Here is a 17968-nt window from a genome sequence, read left to right as displayed (position 1 = left end):
GTAAGGGAATCGGGGCAGGTAAGGGAATCAGCCCAGGTAAGGAATCGGGGCAGGTGAGGGAATCGGCCCAGGTAAGGGAATGGGTCCAGGTAAGGGATTAGGGCAGGTAAGGGAATGGGCCCAGGTAAGGGATCGGGGCAGGTAAGGGAATGGGCCCAGGTAAGGGAATCGGGGCAGGTAAGGGAATCGGGGCAGGTAAGGGAATCGGCCCAGGTAAGGGATCGGGGCAGGTAAGGGAATGGGTCCAGGTAAGGGAATGGGCCCAGGTAAGGGAATCGGGGCAGGTACGGGAATGGGCCCAGGTAAGTGAATGGGGCCAGGTAAGGGAATCGGGGCAGGTAAGGAATCAGGGCAGGTAAGGGAATCGGGGCAGGTAAGTGAATCGGCCCAGGTAAGGGATCGGGGCAGGTAAGTGAATGGGCCCAGGTAAGGGAATGGGCCCAGGCAAGGGAATCGGGGCAGGTAAGGGAATGGGCCCAGGTAAGGGATCGGGGCAGGTAAGGGAATGGGCCCAAGTAAGGGAATTGGCCCAGGTAAGGGAATCGGGGCAGGTAAGGGAATCGGCTCAGGTAAGGGAATCGGGGCAGGTAAGGGAATGGGCCCAGGTAAGGGAATGGGCCCAGGTAAGGCAATCGGGACAGGTAAGGGAATCGGCCCAGGCAAGGGAATCGGGGCAGGTAAGGGAATGGGCCCAGGTAAGGGAATGGGCCCAGGTAAGGGATCGGGGCAAGTAAGTGAATCGGCGCAGGTAAGGGAATGGGCCCAGGTAAGGGAATGGGCCCAGGTAAGGGAATCGGGGCAGGTAAGGGAATTGGCCCAGGTAAGGGAATGGGGCAGGTAAGGGATCGGGGCAGGTAAGGGAATGGGCCCAGGTAACGGATCGGGGCAGGTAAGGGAATCTGCCCAGGTAAGGGAATGGGCCCAGGTAAGGGATAGGGGCAGGTAAGGGAATGGGCCCAGGTAAGGCATCGGGGCAGGTAAGGGAATGGGCCCAGGTAAGGGAATGGGCCCAGGTAAGGGATCGGGGCAGGTAAGGGAATGGGCCCAGGTAAGGCATTGGGGCAGGTAAGGGAATGGCCCAGGTAAGGGAATGGATCCAGGTAAGGGAATCGGGGCAGGTAACGGAATTGGCTCAGGTAAGGGAATTGGGGCAGGTAAGGGAATGGGCCCAGGTAAGGGAATCGGGGCAGGTAAGGGAATCGGGGCAGGTAAGGGATCGGGGCAGGTGAGGGATCGTGGCAGGTAAGGGATTGGGCCCAGGTAAGGGAATGGGCCCAGTTAAGTAATCGGGGCAGGTAAGGGAATCGGCCCAGGTAAGGGAATGGGGGCATGTATGTGAATCGGCCCAGGTAAGGGAATCGGGGCAGGTAAGGGAATGGGCCCAGGTAAGGGATCGGGGCAGGTACGGGAATGGGCCCAGGTAAGGGAATCGGAGCAGGTAAGGAATCGGGGCAGGTAAGGGAATGGGGGCAGATAAGGGATCGGGGCAGGTAAGGGAATCGGGGCAGGTAAGGGAATCGGGGCAGGTAAGGGAATCGGGGCAGGTAAGGGAATCGCGGCAGGTAAGGGAATTGGCCCAGGTAAGGGAATGGGCCCAGGTAAGGGTATTGGCCCAGGTAAGGGAATCGGGGCAGGTAACGGAATCAGCTCAGGTAAGGGAATGGGCCCAGGTAAGGGAATCGGGGCAGGTAATCGAATCGGGGCAGGTAAGGGAATCAGGGCAGGTAAGGGAATGGGCCCAGGTAAGGGAATCGGGGCAGGTAAGGGAATGGGCCCAGGTAAGGGAATTGTCCCAGGTAAGGGAATAGGCCCAGTTAAGGGATCGGGGCAGGTAAGGGAATAGGGGCAGGTAAGGGAATCGGGGCAGGTAAGGGAATCGGGGCAGGTAAGGGAATCAGCTCAGGTAAGGGAATCGGGGCAGGTAATGGAATGGGCCCAGGTAAGGGAATGGGCCCAGGTAAGGGATCGAGGCAGGTAAGGGAATCGGCCCAGGTAAGGGATCGGGGCAGGTAAGGGAATTGGCCCAGGTAAGGGAATGGGCCCAGTTAAGGGATCGGGGCAGGTAAAGGAATCGGGGCAGGTACGGGAATCGGGGCAGGTAAGGGATCGGGGCAGGTAAGGGAATTGGGGCAGGTAAGGGAATGGGCCCAGGTAAGGGAATGGGCCCAAGTAAGGGAATCGGGGCAGCTAGGGGAATCGGGGCAGGTAAGGGAATGGGCCCAGGTAAGGGAATCGGGGCAGGTAAGGGAATGGGCCCAGGTAAGGGAATGGGACTAGGTAAGGGATCGGGGCAGGTAAGGGAATCGGGGCAGGTAAGGGAATGGGCCCAGGCAAGGGAATGGGCCCAGGTAAGGGAATCGGCCCAGGTATGGGAATGGGCCCAGGTAAGGGATCGGGGCAGGTAAGGGAAAGGGCCCAGGTAAGGCATCGGGGCAGGTAAGGGAATGGCCCAGGTAAGGGAATGGGTCCAGGTAAGGGAATCGGCTCAGGTAACGGAATCGGGGCAGGTAAGGGAATGGGCCCAGGTAAGGGAATGGGCCCAGGTAAGGGAATCGGAGCAGGTAAGGGAATCGGGGCAGGTAAGGGAATCGGGGCAGGTAAGGGATCGGGGCAGGTAAGGGATCGGGGCAGGTAAGGGATTGGGACAGGTAAGGGAATGGGCCCAGGTAAGGGAATGGGCCCGGGTAAGGGATCGGAGCAGGTAAGAGATCGGGGCAGGTAAGGGATCGGGGCAGGTAAGGGAATGGGCCCTGGTAAGGGTATTGGCCCAGGTAAGGGAATCGGGGCAGGTAAGGGAATGGGCCCAAGTAAGGGAATGGGCCCAGGTAAGGGAATAGGGGCATGTAAGTAATCGGGGCAGGTAAGGGAATGGGCCCAGGTAAGGGAATGGGTCCAGGTAAGGGATTAGGGCAGGTAAGGGAATGGGCCCAGGTAAGGGATCGGGGCAGGTAAGGGAATGGGCTCAGGTAAGGGAATCGGGGCAGGTAAGGGAATCGGGGCAGGTAAGGGAATCGGCCCAGGTAAGGGAATCGGGGCAGGTAAGGGAATGGGCCCAGGTAAGGGAATGGGCGCAGGTAAGGGAATCGGGGCAGGTACGGGAATGGGCACAGGTAAGTGAATGGGGCCAGGTAAGGGAATGGGCCCAGGCAAGGGAATCGGGGCAGGTAAGTGAATGGGCCCAGGTAAGGGATCGGGGCAGGTAAGGGAATGGGCCCAGGTAAGGGATCGGGGCAGGTAAGTGAATTGGCCCAGGTAAGGGATCGGGGCAGGTAAGTGAATGGGCCCAGGTAAGGGAATGGGCCCAGGCAAGGGAATCGGGGCAGGTAAGTGAATGGGCCCAGGTAAGGGATCGGGGCAGGTAAGGGAATGGGCCCAGGTAAGGGAATGGGCCCAGGTAAGGGATCGGCGCAGGTAAGGGAATCGGCCCAGGTAAGGGAATGGGCCCAGGTAAGGGATCGGGGCCGGTAAGAGAATGGGCCCAGGTAAGGAAATCGGGGCAGGTAAGGGAATCGGGCCAGGTAAGGCAATCGGGGCAGGTAAGGGAATCGGACCAGGTAAGGGAATCGGGGCAGGTAAGGGAATGGGCCCAGGTAAGGGAATGGGCCCAGGTAAGGGAATCGGGGAGGTACGGGAATGGGCCCAGGTAAGGGAATGGGCCCAGGTAAGGGAATCGGGTCAGGTAAGGGATCGGGGCAGGTAAGGGAATCGGCCCAGGTCAGGGATCGGGGCAGGTAAGGGAATCGGCCCAGGTAAGGGAATGGGCCCAGGTAAGGGAATCAGGACAGGTAAGGGAATCGGCCCAGGCAAGGGAATCAGGGCAGGTAAGGGAATGGGCCCAGGTAAGGGAATGGGCCCAGGTAAGGGATCGGCGCAGGTAAGGGAATCGGCCCAGGTAAGGGAATGGGCCCAGGTAAGGGATCGGGGCCCAGGTAAGGGAATCGGGGAGGTACGGGAATGGGCCCAGGTAAGGGAATGGGCCCAGGTAAGGGAATCGGGTCAGGTAAGGGATCAGGGCAGGTAAGGGAATCGGCCCAGGTCAGGGATCGGGGCAGGTAAGGGAATCGGCCCAGGTAAGGGAATGGGCCCAGGTAAGGGAATCGGGGCAGGTAAGGGAATCGGGGCGGGTAAGGGAATTGGGGCAGGTAAGGGAATTGGCCCAGGTAAGGGAATGGGCCCAGGTAAGGGAATCGGGGCAGGTAAGGGAATTGGCCCAGGTAAGGGAATGGGGCAGGTAAGGGATCGGGGCAGGTAAGGGAATGGGCCCAGGTAAGGGATCGGGGCAGGTAAGGGAATCTGCCCAGGTAAGGGAATGGGTCCAGGTAAGGGAATCGGGGCAGGTAACATAATCGGCTCAGGTAAGGGAATCGGGGCAGGTAAGGGAATGGGCCCAGGTAAGGGAATGGGCCCAGGTAAGGGAATCTGCCCAGGTAAGGGAATGGGCCCAGGTAAGGGATCGGGGCAGGTAAGGGAATGGGCCCAGGTAAGGGATCGGGGCAGGTAAGGGAATGGCCCAGGTAAGGGAATGGGTCCAGGTAAGGGAATCGGGGCAGGCAACGGAATCGGCTCAGGTAAGGGAATCGGGGCAGGTAAGGGAATGGGCCCAGGTAAGGGAATGGGCCCAGGTAAGAGAATGGGCCCAGTTAAGTAATCGGGGCAGGTAAGGGAATCGGCCCAGGTAAGGGAATGGGGGCATGTATATGAATCGGCCCAGGTAAGGGATCGGGGCAGGTAAGGGAATGGGCCCAGGTAAGGGAATGGGCCCAGGTAAGGGAATCGGGGCAGGTAAGGGAATGGGCCCATGTAAAGGAATTGGGGCAGGTAAGGGAATCGGGGCAGGTAAGGGAATGGGCCCAGGTAAGGGAATCAGGGCAGGTACGGGAATGGGCCCAGGTAAGGGAATGGGCCCAGGTAAGGGAATCGGGGCAGGTAAGGAATCGGGGCAGGAAAGGGAATCGGGGCAGGTAAGGGAATCGCGGCAGGTAAGGGAATCGGGGCAGGTTAGGGATCGGGGCAGGTAAGGGAATGGGGGCAGGTAAGGGATCGGGGCAGGTAAGGGAATCGGGGCAGGTAAGGGAATCGGGGCAGGTCAGGGAATCGGGGCAGGTAACGGAATGGGCCCAGGTAAGGGAATGGGCCCAGGTAAGGGAATCGGGGCAGGTACGGGAATGGGCCCAGGTAAGGGAATCGGGGCAGGTAAGGGAATGGGCGCAGGTAAGGGATCGGGGCAGGTAAGGGAATCGGGGCAGGTAAGGGAATCAGGGCAGGTAAGGGAATGGGCCCAGGTAAGGGAATCGGGGCAGGTAAGGGAATGGGCCCAGGTAAGGGAATGGGCCCAGGTAAGGGAATGGGGCAGGTAAGGGAATCGGGGCAGGTAAGGGAATCGGGGCAGGTAAGGGAATGGGCCCAGTTAAGGGATCGGGGCAGGTAAGGGAATGGGCCCAGGTAAGGGATCGGGGCAGGTAAGGGAATCGGGGCAGGTAATGGATCATGGCAGGTAAGGGAATGGGCCCAGGTAAGGGAATCGAGGCAGGTAAGGGAATCGGCCCAGGTAAGGGATCGGGGCAGGTAAGAGAATCGGCCCAGGTAAGGGAATGGGCCCAGGTAAGGGATCGGGGCAGGTAAGGGAATGGGCCCAGTTAAGGGATCGGGGAAGGTAAGGGAATTGGCCCAGGTAAGGGAATCGGTACAGGTAAGTGAATGGGCCCAGGTAAGGCAATCAGGGCAGGTAAGGGAATGGGCCCAGGTAATGGAATGGGCCCAGGTAAGGGAATCGGGGCAGGTAAGGAAATGGGCCCAGGTAAGTGAATGGGCCCAGGTAAGGCAATTGGGGCAGGTAAGGGAATGGGCCCAGGTAAGGGAATGGGCCCAGGTAAGTGAATGGGCCCAGGTAAGGCAATCAGGGCAGGTAAGGGAATGGGCCCAGGTAATGGAATGGGCCCAGGTAAGGGAATCGGGGCAGGTAAGGAATCGGGGCAGGTAAGGGAATCGGGGTAGGTAAGGGAATTGGCCCAGGTAAGGGAATGGGCCCAGGTAAGGGATCGGGGCAGGTAAGGGAATGGGCCCAGGTAAGGGAATCGGGGCAGGTAAGGCAATCGGGGCAGGTAAGGGATCGGGGCAGGTAAAGGAATCGAGGCAGGTACGGGAATCGGGGCAGGTAAAGGAATGGGCCCAGGTAAGGGAATCGGGGCAGGTAAGGGATCGGGGCAGGTAAGGGAATCGGAGTAGGTAAGGGAATTGGCCCAGGTAAGGGAATGGGCCCAGGTAAGGGAATCGGGGCAGGTAAGGGAATTGGCCCAGGTAAGGGAATGGACCCAGGTAAGGGATCCGGGCAGGTAAGGGAATGGGCCCAGGTAAGGGAATCGGGGCAGGTAAGGGATCGGGGCAGGTAAAGGAATGGGCCCAGGTAAGGGAATCGGGGCAGGTAAAGGAATGGGCCCAGGTAAGGGAATCGGGGCAGGTAAGGGATCGGGGCAGGTAAGGGATCGGGGCAGGGAAGGGATCGGGGCAGGTAAGGGATTGGGACAGGTAAGGGAATGGGCCCAGGTAAGGGAATGGGCCCGGGTAAGGGATCGGAGCAGGTAAGAGATCGGGGCAGGTAAGGGATCGGGGCAGGTAAGGGAATGGGCCCTGGTAAGGGTATTGGCCCAGGTAAGGGAATCGGGGCAGGTAAGGGAATGGGCCCAAGTAAGGGAATGGGCCCAGGTAAGGGAATAGGGGCATGTAAGTAATCAGGGCAGGTAAGGGAATGGGCCCAGGTAAGGGAATGGGTCCAGGTAAGGGATTAGGGCAGGTAAGGGAATGGGCCCAGGTAAGGGATCGGGGCAGGTAAGGGAATGGGCCCAGGTAAGGGAATCGGGGCAGGTAAGGGAATCGGGGCAGGTAAGGGAATCGGCCCAGGTAAGGGAATCGGGGCAGGTAAGGGAATGGGCCCAGGTAAGGGAATGGGCGCAGGTAAGGGAATCGGGGCAGGTACGGGAATGGGCACAGGTAAGTGAATGGGGCCAGGTAAGGGAATGGGCCCAGGCAAGGGAATCGGGGCAGGTAAGTGAATGGGCCCAGGTAAGGGATCGGGGCAGGTAAGGGAATGGGCCCAGGTAAGGGATCGGGGCAGGTAAGTGAATTGGCCCAGGTAAGGGATCGGGGCAGGTAAGTGAATGGGCCCAGGTAAGGGAATGGGCCCAGGCAAGGGAATCGGGGCAGGTAAGTGAATGGGCCCAGGTAAGGGATCGGGGCAGGTAAGGGAATGGGCCCAGGTAAGGGAATGGGCCCAGGTAAGGGATCGGCGCAGGTAAGGGAATCGGCCCAGGTAAGGGAATGGGCCCAGGTAAGGGATCGGGGCCGGTAAGAGAATGGGCCCAGGTAAGGAAATCGGGGCAGGTAAGGGAATCGGGCCAGGTAAGGCAATCGGGGCAGGTAAGGGAATCGGACCAGGTAAGGGAATCGGGGCAGGTAAGGGAATGGGCCCAGGTAAGGGAATGGGCCCAGGTAAGGGAATCGGGGAGGTACGGGAATGGGCCCAGGTAAGGGAATGGGCCCAGGTAAGGGAATCGGGTCAGGTAAGGGATCGGGGCAGGTAAGGGAATCGGCCCAGGTCAGGGATCGGGGCAGGTAAGGGAATCGGCCCAGGTAAGGGAATGGGCCCAGGTAAGGGAATCAGGACAGGTAAGGGAATCGGCCCAGGCAAGGGAATCGGGGCAGGTAAGGGAATGGGCCCAGGTAAGGGAATGGGCCCAGGTAAGGGATCGGCGCAGGTAAGGGAATCGGCCCAGGTAAGGGAATGGGCCCAGGTAAGGGATCGGGGCCCAGGTAAGGGAATCGGGGAGGTACGGGAATGGGCCCAGGTAAGGGAATGGGCCCAGGTAAGGGAATCGGGTCAGGTAAGGGATCGGGGCAGGTAAGGGAATCGGCCCAGGTCAGGGATCGGGGCAGGTAAGGGAATCGGCCCAGGTAAGGGAATGGGCCCAGGTAAGGGAATCGGGGCAGGTAAGGGAATCGGGGCAGGTAAGGGAATTGGGGCAGGTAAGGGAATTGGCCCAGGTAAGGGAATGGGCCCAGGTAAGGGAATCGGGGCAGGTAAGGGAATTGGCCCAGGTAAGGGAATGGGGCAGGTAAGGGATCGGGGCAGGTAAGGGAATGGGCCCAGGTAAGGGATCGGGGCAGGTAAGGGAATCTGCCCAGGTAAGGGAATGGGTCCAGGTAAGGGAATCGGGGCAGGTAACATAATCGGCTCAGGTAAGGGAATCGGGGCAGGTAAGGGAATGGGCCCAGGTAAGGGAATGGGCCCAGGTAAGGGAATCTGCCCAGGTAAGGGAATGGGCCCAGGTAGGGGATCGGGGCAGGTAAGGGAATGGGCCCAGGTAAGGGATCGGGGCAGGTAAGGGAATGGCCCAGGTAAGGGAATGGGTCCAGGTAAGGGAATCGGGGCAGGTAACATAATCGGCTCAGGTAAGGGAATCGGGGCAGGTAAGGGAATGGGCCCAGGTAAGGGAATGGGCCCAGGTAAGGGAATCTGCCCAGGTAAGGGAATGGGCCCAGGTAAGGGATCGGGGCAGGTAAGGGAATGGGCCCAGGTAAGGGATCGGGGCAGGTAAGGGAATGGCCCAGGTAAGGGAATGGGTCCAGGTAAGGGAATCGGGGCAGGCAACGGAATCGGCTCAGGTAAGGGAATCGGGGCAGGTAAGGGAATGGGCCCAGGTAAGGGAATGGGCCCAGGTAAGAGAATGGGCCCAGTTAAGTAATCGGGGCAGGTAAGGGAATCGGCCCAGGTAAGGGAATGGGGGCATGTATATGAATCGGCCCAGGTAAGGGATCGGGGCAGGTAAGGGAATGGGCCCAGGTAAGGGAATGGGCCCAGGTAAGGGAATCGGGGCAGGTAAGGGAATGGGCCCATGTAAAGGAATTGGGGCAGGTAAGGGAATCGGGGCAGGTAAGGGAATGGGCCCAGGTAAGGGAATCAGGGCAGGTATGGGAATGGGCCCAGGTAAGGGAATGGGCCCAGGTAAGGGAATCGGGGCAGGTAAGGAATCGGGGCAGGTAAGGGAATCGGGGCAGGTAAGGGAATCGCGGCAGGTAAGGGAATCGGGGCAGGTTAGGGATCGGGGCAGGTAAGGGAATGGGGGCAGGTAAGGGATCGGGGCAGGTAAGGGAATCGGGGCAGGTAAGGGAATCGGGGCAGGTCAGGGAATCGGGGCAGGTAACGGAATGGGCCCAGGTAAGGGAATGGGCCCAGGTAAGGGAATCGGGGCAGGTACGGGAATGGGCCCAGGTAAGGGAATCGGGGCAGGTAAGGGAATGGGCGCAGGTAAGGGATCGGGGCAGGTAAGGGAATCGGGGCAGGTAAGGGAATCAGGGCAGGTAAGGGAATGGGCCCAGGTAAGGGAATCGGGGCAGGTAAGGGAATGGGCCCAGGTAAGGGAATGGGCCCAGGTAAGGGAATGGGGCAGGTAAGGGAATCGGGGCAGGTAAGGGAATCGGGGCAGGTAAGGGAATGGGCCCAGTTAAGGGATCGGGGCAGGTAAGGGAATCGCGGCAGGTAAGGGAATCGGGGCAGGTTAGGGATCGGGGCAGGTAAGGGAATGGGGGCAGGTAAGGGATCGGGGCAGGTAAGGGAATCGGGGCAGGTAAGGGAATCGGGGCAGGTCAGGGAATCGGGGCAGGTAACGGAATGGGCCCAGTTAAGGGAATGGGCCCAGGTAAGGGATCGGGGCAGGTAAGGGAATGGGCCCAGTTAAGGGATCGGGGAAGGTAAGGGAATTGGCCCAGGTAAGGGAATCGGTACAGGTAAGTGAATGGGCCCAGGTAAGGCAATCAGGGCAGGTAAGGGAATGGGCCCAGGTAATGGAATGGGCCCAGGTAAGGGAATCGGGGCAGGTAAGGAAATGGGCCCAGGTAAGTGAATGGGCCCAGGTAAGGCAATTGGGGCAGGTAAGGGAATGGGCCCAGGTAAGGGAATGGGCCCAGGTAAGTGAATGGGCCCAGGTAAGGCAATCAGGGCAGGTAAGGGAATGGGCCCAGGTAATGGAATGGGCCCAGGTAAGGGAATCGGGGCAGGTAAGGAATCGGGGCAGGTAAGGGAATCGGGGTAGGTAAGGGAATTGGCCCAGGTAAGGGAATGGGCCCAGGTAAGGGATCGGGGCAGGTAAGGGAATGGGCCCAGGTAAGGGAATCGGGGCAGGTAAGGCAATCGGGGCAGGTAAGGGATCGGGGCAGGTAAAGGAATCGAGGCAGGTACGGGAATCGGGGCAGGTAAAGGAATGGGCCCAGGTAAGGGAATCGGGGCAGGTAAGGGATCGGGGCAGGTAAGGGAATCGGAGTAGGTAAGGGAATTGGCCCAGGTAAGGGAATGGGCCCAGGTAAGGGAATCGGGGCAGGTAAGGGAATTGGCCCAGGTAAGGGAATGGACCCAGGTAAGGGATCGGGGCAGGTAAGGGAATGGGCCCAGGTAAGGGAATCGGGGCAGGTAAGGGATCGGGGCAGGTAAAGGAATGGGCCCAGGTAAGGGAATCGGGGCAGGTAAAGGAATGGGCCCAGGTAAGGGAATCGGGGCAGGGAAGGGAATCGGGGCAGGTAAGGGAATTGGGGCAGGTAAAGGAATGGGCCCAGGTAAGGGAATCGGGGCAGGGAAGGGAATCGGGGCAGGTAAAGGAATGGGCCCAGGTAAGGGAATCGGGGCAGGGAAGGGAATCGGGGCAGGTAAGGGAATTGGGGCAGGTAAGGGAATGGGCCCAAGTAAGGGAATCGGGGCAGGTAAGGGAATCGGGGCAGGTAAGGGAATGGGCCCAGGTAAGGGAATGGTCCCAGGTAAGGGATCGGGGCAGGTAAGGGAATCGGGGCAGGTAAGGGAATCGGGGCAGGTAAGGGAATCGGGGCAGGTAAGGGAATGGGCCCAGGTAAGGGAATGGTCCCAGGTAAGGGATCGGGGCAGGTAAGGGAATCGGGGCAGGTAAGGGAATCAGGGCAGGTAAGGGAATGGGCCCAGGTAAGGGAATCGGGGCAGGTAAGGGAATGGGCCCAGGTAAGGGAATGGTCCCAGGTAAGGGATCGGGGCAGGTAAGGGAATCGGGGCAGGTAGGGTAATCGGGGCAGGTAAGGGAATGGGCCCAGGTAAGGGAATCGGGGCAGGTAAGGGAATGGGCCCAGGTAAGGGAATGGTCCCAGGTAAGGGATCGGGGCAGGTAAGGGAATCGGGGCAGGTAGGGTAATCGGGGCAGGTAAGGGAATGGGCCCAGGTAAGGGAATCGGGGCAGGTAAGGGAATGGGCCCAGGTAAGGGAATGGTCCCAGGTAAGGGATCGGGGCAGGTAAGGGAATCGGGGCAGGTAAGGGAATTGGGGCAGGTAAGGGAATCAGGGCAGGTAGGTGCAGCAGATGCCTGGACAGCAGCAGCAGGAAATGTAAGAGAGAGGGGGGAGAGAGAGAGGTGTGGGATGGAAGGGGGTGTGAGGGTTGGGGGTTGAGGGGGTGGGGGAAGCCTTTTGGGTGTAGTTAAGTGTGGGGACTGTGAGTGAGGAGGCCATTCGGCCAGGGCTAGGAGCGGGGAGCGGAGTGGGAGGGCACTCGGGGCCAGGAACGGTTGGGGGGAGCAGATCACTAAGCCCTTTGGCCTGGGCTCGGGGTCGGGAGCGGAGCAGACTGGGAGAGCACTTGGGGATCTGGGGGAGCTGGGGCTGGAGCAGCACTAGCAAGGGGCTCGGGGTGGGCTAGTGTTCCGGGGTTCGGCTACAAAACACGTGGTGGGGGTGAGAGAGGAGAGGGGTGGAGGGAGAGACAGACAATCAGAAGGTTTGTGCCCGGGGAGGGGAGGGAGAGGGAGAGAGATCACTTCCGTAATGTTGTGTTTTGTTAATGGAACATGATTCAGTTTTAATGTAAATTATATTTTATTCAAAAGTTTACAATCTCACACAGCACTCCTTCTCTCTCTCACACACAACTGGCTGTTTATAAACTACCGATTATATTGGGCATGTGTGTCCATTGGAACCATGTCAAAAATGAAACTTTTTTCCCCGTGCATTCACAGAAAGTGTGGCGTCGTTTTTCGGCGCAGACAGCAGACTCTGCCCTCCCTGAGGCGACTGGACATGCTGCGTGGCTCCAAATTCGAATTATAGATCGGGGAAACTTTGGCAAAATACTTCTGGCCTAGAAAACCCAGCGTTAACTCTGGCAATACTCCAGAACACGGGCGTGTGGAAAATGTTGAGCCCATAGACAGGTTAAGTGAGTGGGCAGTAAGGTGGCAGACTGAGTATAATGTGGGGAAACTTGGAGGTTATTTAGTGGGACGATTAGGAAAGTATTTAATGTTGGTGTTGAGAGATTGATGGGTCATGGTACAGAAAGCCAGAATACAGGTACAGCAAGCAATCAGGGAGGCAGACGACATGTTGGCCTTTATTGCTGGGGGGTGGCGTACCAGAGTAAGGAAGGCTTGCTACAACTGTACAGGGCCCTGGTGAGACCACACCTGGAGTACTGCGCATAGTCTGGTCTCCTTATCTGAGGAAGGATGCACTTGTCTTAGAGGTCGTGAAAAAAAGGTTCACCAGATTGATTCCTGGGATGAGAGTACTGTCTTATGATGAGGAGCTGTGTAGATTGGCCCTATAACTCTCCTGAGTTTAGAATAACGTGAGGTGATCTGATTGGAACATACCAGATTCTGAGGGGGATTAACAGGGTAGATGCAGGGAGGGTGTTTCCCCCGGGCTGGGGAGTCTAGAACCAGGGTCACAGTCTCAGGATAAGGGCTCGGACATTTAGGACTGAGATGAGGAGGAATTTCTTCACTCAGAGGGTGGTGAATCTTTGGAATTCTCTGCCCCAGAGGGCAGTGGAGGCTCAGTCGTTGAGTATATTCAAGGCTGAGATCAATAGATCTTTGGGCTCGAGGGGAATCGAGGGATCGGGCGGGAAAGTGGAGTTGAGGTCGAAGATCAGCCGTGGTCTCATTGAATGGCGGAGCAGGCTCGAGGGGCCGAATGGCCGACTCCAGCTCCTAATTCTTATGTGACCAGCAACTGTTTATATATAGGATTTCCATTCTAAATGGATACATGGGCAGTTTCAATGTTGACAGTACAAAATTCTGACAGATTAGTACGAGACATTGACGATGTAATTTGTACCCAGATGGTTTCATTTTTCATTTGACGTGTGAGAGGACTGAGGTATACAGACGAAGAACATCCCAGGCTTGTGCGGAGTCAGTCGATCACGGGCAGCTGCTGGTGCTCTAGAATTGCCCTCAGTACCCCGGGGCCCGGGGGAGGGGGGGGTGAAATCAGCCAAAGGTCCCCACTCCTCACCACTGTCCAGTGACCCCTCCCCCCACCCTGCGGGGAAATACAAGGGGTACGGATATGAGGGAAGGGATGGGGCTCACCTGTGATGCTCCCCTTGGTTGAACAGCTGCACTGACACTTTCAGGCTACGGGTAGTCGCGGGGCAGGGGGTAACTGGAGAGGTAAGGGGGCGGGATTCACAGCGGAAACGGAATATGTCAAAGGCCAGTGTTTTAGCATTCGATATTCAGCTTAATAACCTTTTCATCTCACTCTCTGTTTGTGTACCTCTCCCTACCCCTCTGCCTATAACTTCTCTCTATCTGTATCTCTGTCTCTCTCTGTCTCTTGTCCCTCCCCCACCTCTCCCTCCTCTCTTCTCTCTCTCCCTCTATCCACCCCTCTCTCTCCCTCCCCCTCTCCCCCTGCCCCTCTCTCTCTGTCTCTCTATCTCTCTCTCTCTCTCTGTCTCTCTCTCTCTCTCTCTCTCTCTCCCCCTGCCCCTCTCTCTGTCTCTGTCTCTCTCTCTCTCTCTCTCTCCCCCTGCCCCTCTCTCTCTATCTCTCTCTCTCTCTCGCTGTCTCTGTCTCTGTCTCTCTCTCGCTCTCTCTCTCTCCCCCTGCCCCTCTCTCTCTGTCTCTGTCTCTCTCTCTCTCTCTCTCTCCCCCTGCCCCTATCGCTCTATCTCTCTCTCTCTCTCTCTCTCTCCCCCTGCCCCTCTCTCTCTGTCTCTCTATCTCTCTCTCTCTCTCTCTCTCTCTCTGACTCTCACTGTCTCTCTCTCTCTCTCTCCCCCTGCCCCTCTCTCTCTCTCTCTCTGTCTCTCTCTCTCTCTCTCTCTGTCTTTCTCTCTCTCTCTCTCTCTCTCTCTCTGTCTCTCTCTCTCTCTCTCTCTCTCTCTGCCCCTCTCTCTCTGTCTCTGTCTCTCTCTCTCTCTCTCTCTCTCTCTGTCTCTGTCTCTCTCTCGCTCTCTCTCTCTCTCTCTCCCCCTGCCCCTCTCTCTCTGTCTCTCTATCTCTCGCTCTCTCTCTCTCTCTCTCCCCTGCCCCTCTCTCTCTATCTCTCTATCTCTCTCTCTCTCTCTCTCCCCCTGCCCCTCTCTCTCTGTCTCTCTATCTCTCTCTCTCTCTGTGTCTCTCTCTGTCTCTCTCTCTCTGTTTCTCTCGCTCTCTCTCTCTCTCTCTCTCCCCCTGCCCCTCTCTGTCTGTCTCTCTCTCTCTGTCTCTGTCTCTCTCGCTCTCTCTCTCTCTCTCTCTCCCCCTGCCCCTCTCTGTCTGTCTCTCTCTCTCTCTCTCTCTCTCTCTATCTCTCTCTCTCTCTCCTTCTTCCCCTGCCCAGTGGGGAAGCCCATTCCCGTGGAGAAGAACACCAGTCCATCACGTGAGGATGTAGAGGAACTACACAAGCACTACTTGGACCAGCTCGTCAGCCTGTTTGAGGAAAACAAGACCAAGTACGGCATTGCGGAGTGCAGCCACCTGGTGCTCATCTAGGGGGGCCCAGACCCCAGACCCCGGACCCAGGCCCCAGACCCCGGGCCCCGGACCCAGATCACAGGCCCAGAGCCCAGACCCCGGACCCAGGCCCCAGACCCCAGAACCCAGGCCCAGATCACAGGCCCAGAGCCCAGACCCCGGGCCCAGACCCCAGACCCCAGATCCAGATCCCAGACCCCAGACCCCAGATCCCAGACACCAGACCCCAGACCCGGGCCCAGACCCCAGACCCCAGACCCCAGATCCCAGACCCCAGACCCCAGGCCCAGACCACAGGCCCAGAGCCCTAACCCCGGGCCCCGGACCCAGACCCCAGACCCCGGGCCCCGGACCCAGACCCAAGACCCCAGACCCAGACCCAAGACCCCAGACCCCAGACCCCAGGCCCAGAGCCCAGACCCCAGACCCGAGGGCCCAGACCCCAGACCCCAGACCCCAGATCCCAGACCCCAGACCCCAGGCCCAGATCCCAGACCCCAGACCGCAGGCCCAGACCCCTAACCCCGGGCCCCGGATCCAGACCCCAGATCCCGGACCCCAGGCCCCAGACCCCAGACCCCAGGGCCAAGATCCCAGACCCTGGGCCCCGGACCCAGACCCCAGGGCCCCGGACCCCAGACCCCAGGGCCCCGGACCCCAGACCCCAGGGCCCAGGGCCAAGATCCCAGACCCCAGGGCCCCGGACCCAGACCCCAGGGCCCCGGACCCCAGACCGCAGGGCCCCGGACCCCAGACCCCGGACCCAGGCCCCAGACCCCGGGCCCCAGACCCCAGGCCCAGACCACAGGCCCAGACCCCAGGGCCCAGACCCCAGATCCAAGACCCCAGACCCCGGGCCCAGACCCCTAACCCCGGGCCCCGGACCCAGGCCCCAGACCCCAGACCCCAGGGCCAAGATCCCAGACCCTGGGCCCCGGACCCAGACCCCAGACCCAGGGCCCCGGACCCCAGGGCCCAGGGCCCAGACCCCGGGCCCCGGACCCAGACCCCGGGCCCCAGACCCCAGGGCCCAGGGCCCCGGACCCCAGGGCCCAGGGCCCAGGGCCCAGGGCCCAGAAACCAGACCCCGGACCCAGACCCCAGGCCCCAGACCCCAGACCCCAGCCCCGAGCCTAGACCCCAGGCCCCAGGCCCAGGACCCAGACCCCGCGCTGGCACTAACGTGTGAGTGGAAGATCGCGACCTCTCCCCCCATTGGTTGCTCCAATGATGCTCATCTGAATAAACACTGATTTTTGCAAGTTGTAAAATTTATTCCGAAATCTTTCCGTCCTCAGCAACGTACAACCAGGGTCCCATCAAACACTCCCAGGGCAGGTACAGGGGGTTAGATACAGAGTAAAGCTCCCTCTACACTGTCCCATCAAACACTCCCAGGGCAGGTACACGGGGTTAGATACAGAGTAAAGCTCCCTCTACACTGTCCCATCAAACACTCCCAGGGCAGGTACACAGGGTTAGATACAGAGTAAAGCTCCCTCTACACTGTCCCATCAAACACTCCCAGGGCAGGTACAGGGGGTTAGATACAGAGTAAAGCTCCCTCTGCACTGTCCCATCAAACACTCCCAGGGCAGGTACAGGGGGTTAGATACAGAGTAAAGCTCCCTCTACACTGTCCCATCAAACACTCCCAGGGCAGGTACAGCAATGTTTGTCGGCCAACAAATTAAAATGGCAGTCCTGGGTGCTAATGGCCTCCCATTTAAAGGGTGCTCCAGTGCAAAATGGCAAGAAGGTTGTGGGTTCGAGTCCCACTCCAGGAACTTGAGCACATAAATTTATGCTGAAACTCTCAGTGCCATACTGATGGAGTGCTGCACTGTCAGAGGGACATTTCTGAGGGAGCGCCGCACTGTCGGAGGGGCGGTACTGAGGGAGCGCCGCACTGTCGGAGGGGCAGTACTGAGGGAGCGGCCCACTGTCGGAGGGGCAGTACTGAGGGAGCGGCGCACTGTCGGAGGGGCAGTACTGAGGGAGCCCCGCACTGTCTGAGATGCCGTCTTTTAGATGAGAGATTAAACTGAGGCCCCCACTGTCCCCTCAGGTGGATGTAATAGATTCCGTGGCCACTATTTTGAAGAAGAGCAGGGGAGTTATCCCCGGTGTCCTGGGGCCAATATTTATCACTGAATCAACATAACAAAAACAGATTATCTGGTCATTATCATATTGCTGTGTGTGGGAGCTTGCTGTGCACAAATTGGCTGCCACGTTTCCCACATTGCAACAGTGACTACACTCCAAAAGTACTTCATTGTCTGGAAAACGTATGGCAGTCGTGAAAGGCGCTATATAAATGCAAGACTTTCTTGAGGTCTAGCAGTTCTGAACGGGCGCGCAGCCTTTTAAAAGGACCGTGCGCTTAATAAAACACAATGCGGGGGGAGGGGACGGGAGCCCCCAAGGCTGGGGGTAGGGGTGCTCAGTATATGCTCAGCTCCGTGCTCTCTGTTAGTCCACACCGCACCTTGTGCTTGTTGAAGAGGCTGACTATGGCTTCCACGTACTGGGCATGATAACCATTGACTTCGTCCTCCGAGGGATTGGAGCTCTGGGTGACTGCGATCGGTTTGCCCACTGTGGGAGAGAAGAACACAGTCTCTGTAATACAGACCATCAACCTCTCTCCCCAACTGACCACAGCCCCTGCCCTCTCTCTGCTCCCTCCTCCCGTCCCATCACTCTCTGTAAAGTCCCAATCCCCCCCAGCACCGCTCTCTCGCACTGCTTACAGGTCACAGGACAGTCACTCACAGCTGGATTTCTGTCTGTGTCGTTCTCGCTTTCTCTGTCTCTATCAGTCTGTCTGTCTCTCTGTCTCTCTCTCTCTCTCTGTCTCTGTCTCTGTCTCTCTCTCTCTCTGTCTCTGTCTCTATCTGTCTCCATCTCTCTCTGTCTCTCTCTGTTTCTGTCTCTATCTCTCTGTCTCTGTTTCTCTGTCTCTATCTCTCTCTCTGTCTCTATCTCTCTCTCTCTCGCTCTCTCTGTCTCTGTCTCTGTCTGTCTCTCCCTCTCTGTCTGTCTCACTCTGTCTCTCTCACTCTCGCTGTCTCTCTCTCTCTGTCTCTGTCTCTGTCTATCTCTCCCTCTCTGTCTGTCTCTCTCTCTCTCTCTGTCTCGCTCTCTGACTCTCTCACTCTTGCTGTCTCTCTCTCTCTCTGTCTCTGTCTCTGTCTATCTCTCC

The 17968-nt window shown here is 58.7% G+C and overlaps 2 protein-coding genes across 2 annotated transcripts in view; one reads left to right on the top strand and one right to left on the bottom strand.

The window, feature by feature from the left end:
- The window catches only part of mogat3a (monoacylglycerol O-acyltransferase 3a), a 50587-nt gene extending 35805 nt beyond the window's left edge, over positions 1-14782 (top strand). The window contains exon 6 of the mRNA XM_070863564.1: positions 14624-14782. Within this exon, the coding sequence (XP_070719665.1) occupies positions 14624-14778 (155 nt within the window). The 3' untranslated portion in view covers positions 14779-14782. The remainder of the gene's footprint in view (positions 1-14623) is intronic.
- Positions 14783-17206: 2424 nt separating this feature from the next.
- LOC139233043 (diacylglycerol O-acyltransferase 2-like) overlaps positions 17207-17968 on the bottom strand; it is a 50806-nt gene continuing 50044 nt past the window's right edge. Inside the window, exon 5 of the mRNA XM_070863563.1 lies at positions 17207-17361. Within this exon, the coding sequence (XP_070719664.1) occupies positions 17207-17361 (155 nt within the window). The remainder of the gene's footprint in view (positions 17362-17968) is intronic.

The sequence above is a fragment of the Pristiophorus japonicus genome, chromosome 20 (genome assembly GCF_044704955.1).
Source record: "Pristiophorus japonicus isolate sPriJap1 chromosome 20, sPriJap1.hap1, whole genome shotgun sequence".
Lineage (NCBI taxonomy): Eukaryota > Metazoa > Chordata > Chondrichthyes > Pristiophoridae > Pristiophorus > Pristiophorus japonicus.
The sequence above is the reverse complement of the archived record's forward strand: the minus strand, read 5'-3'. Positions and strand labels throughout refer to the sequence as shown.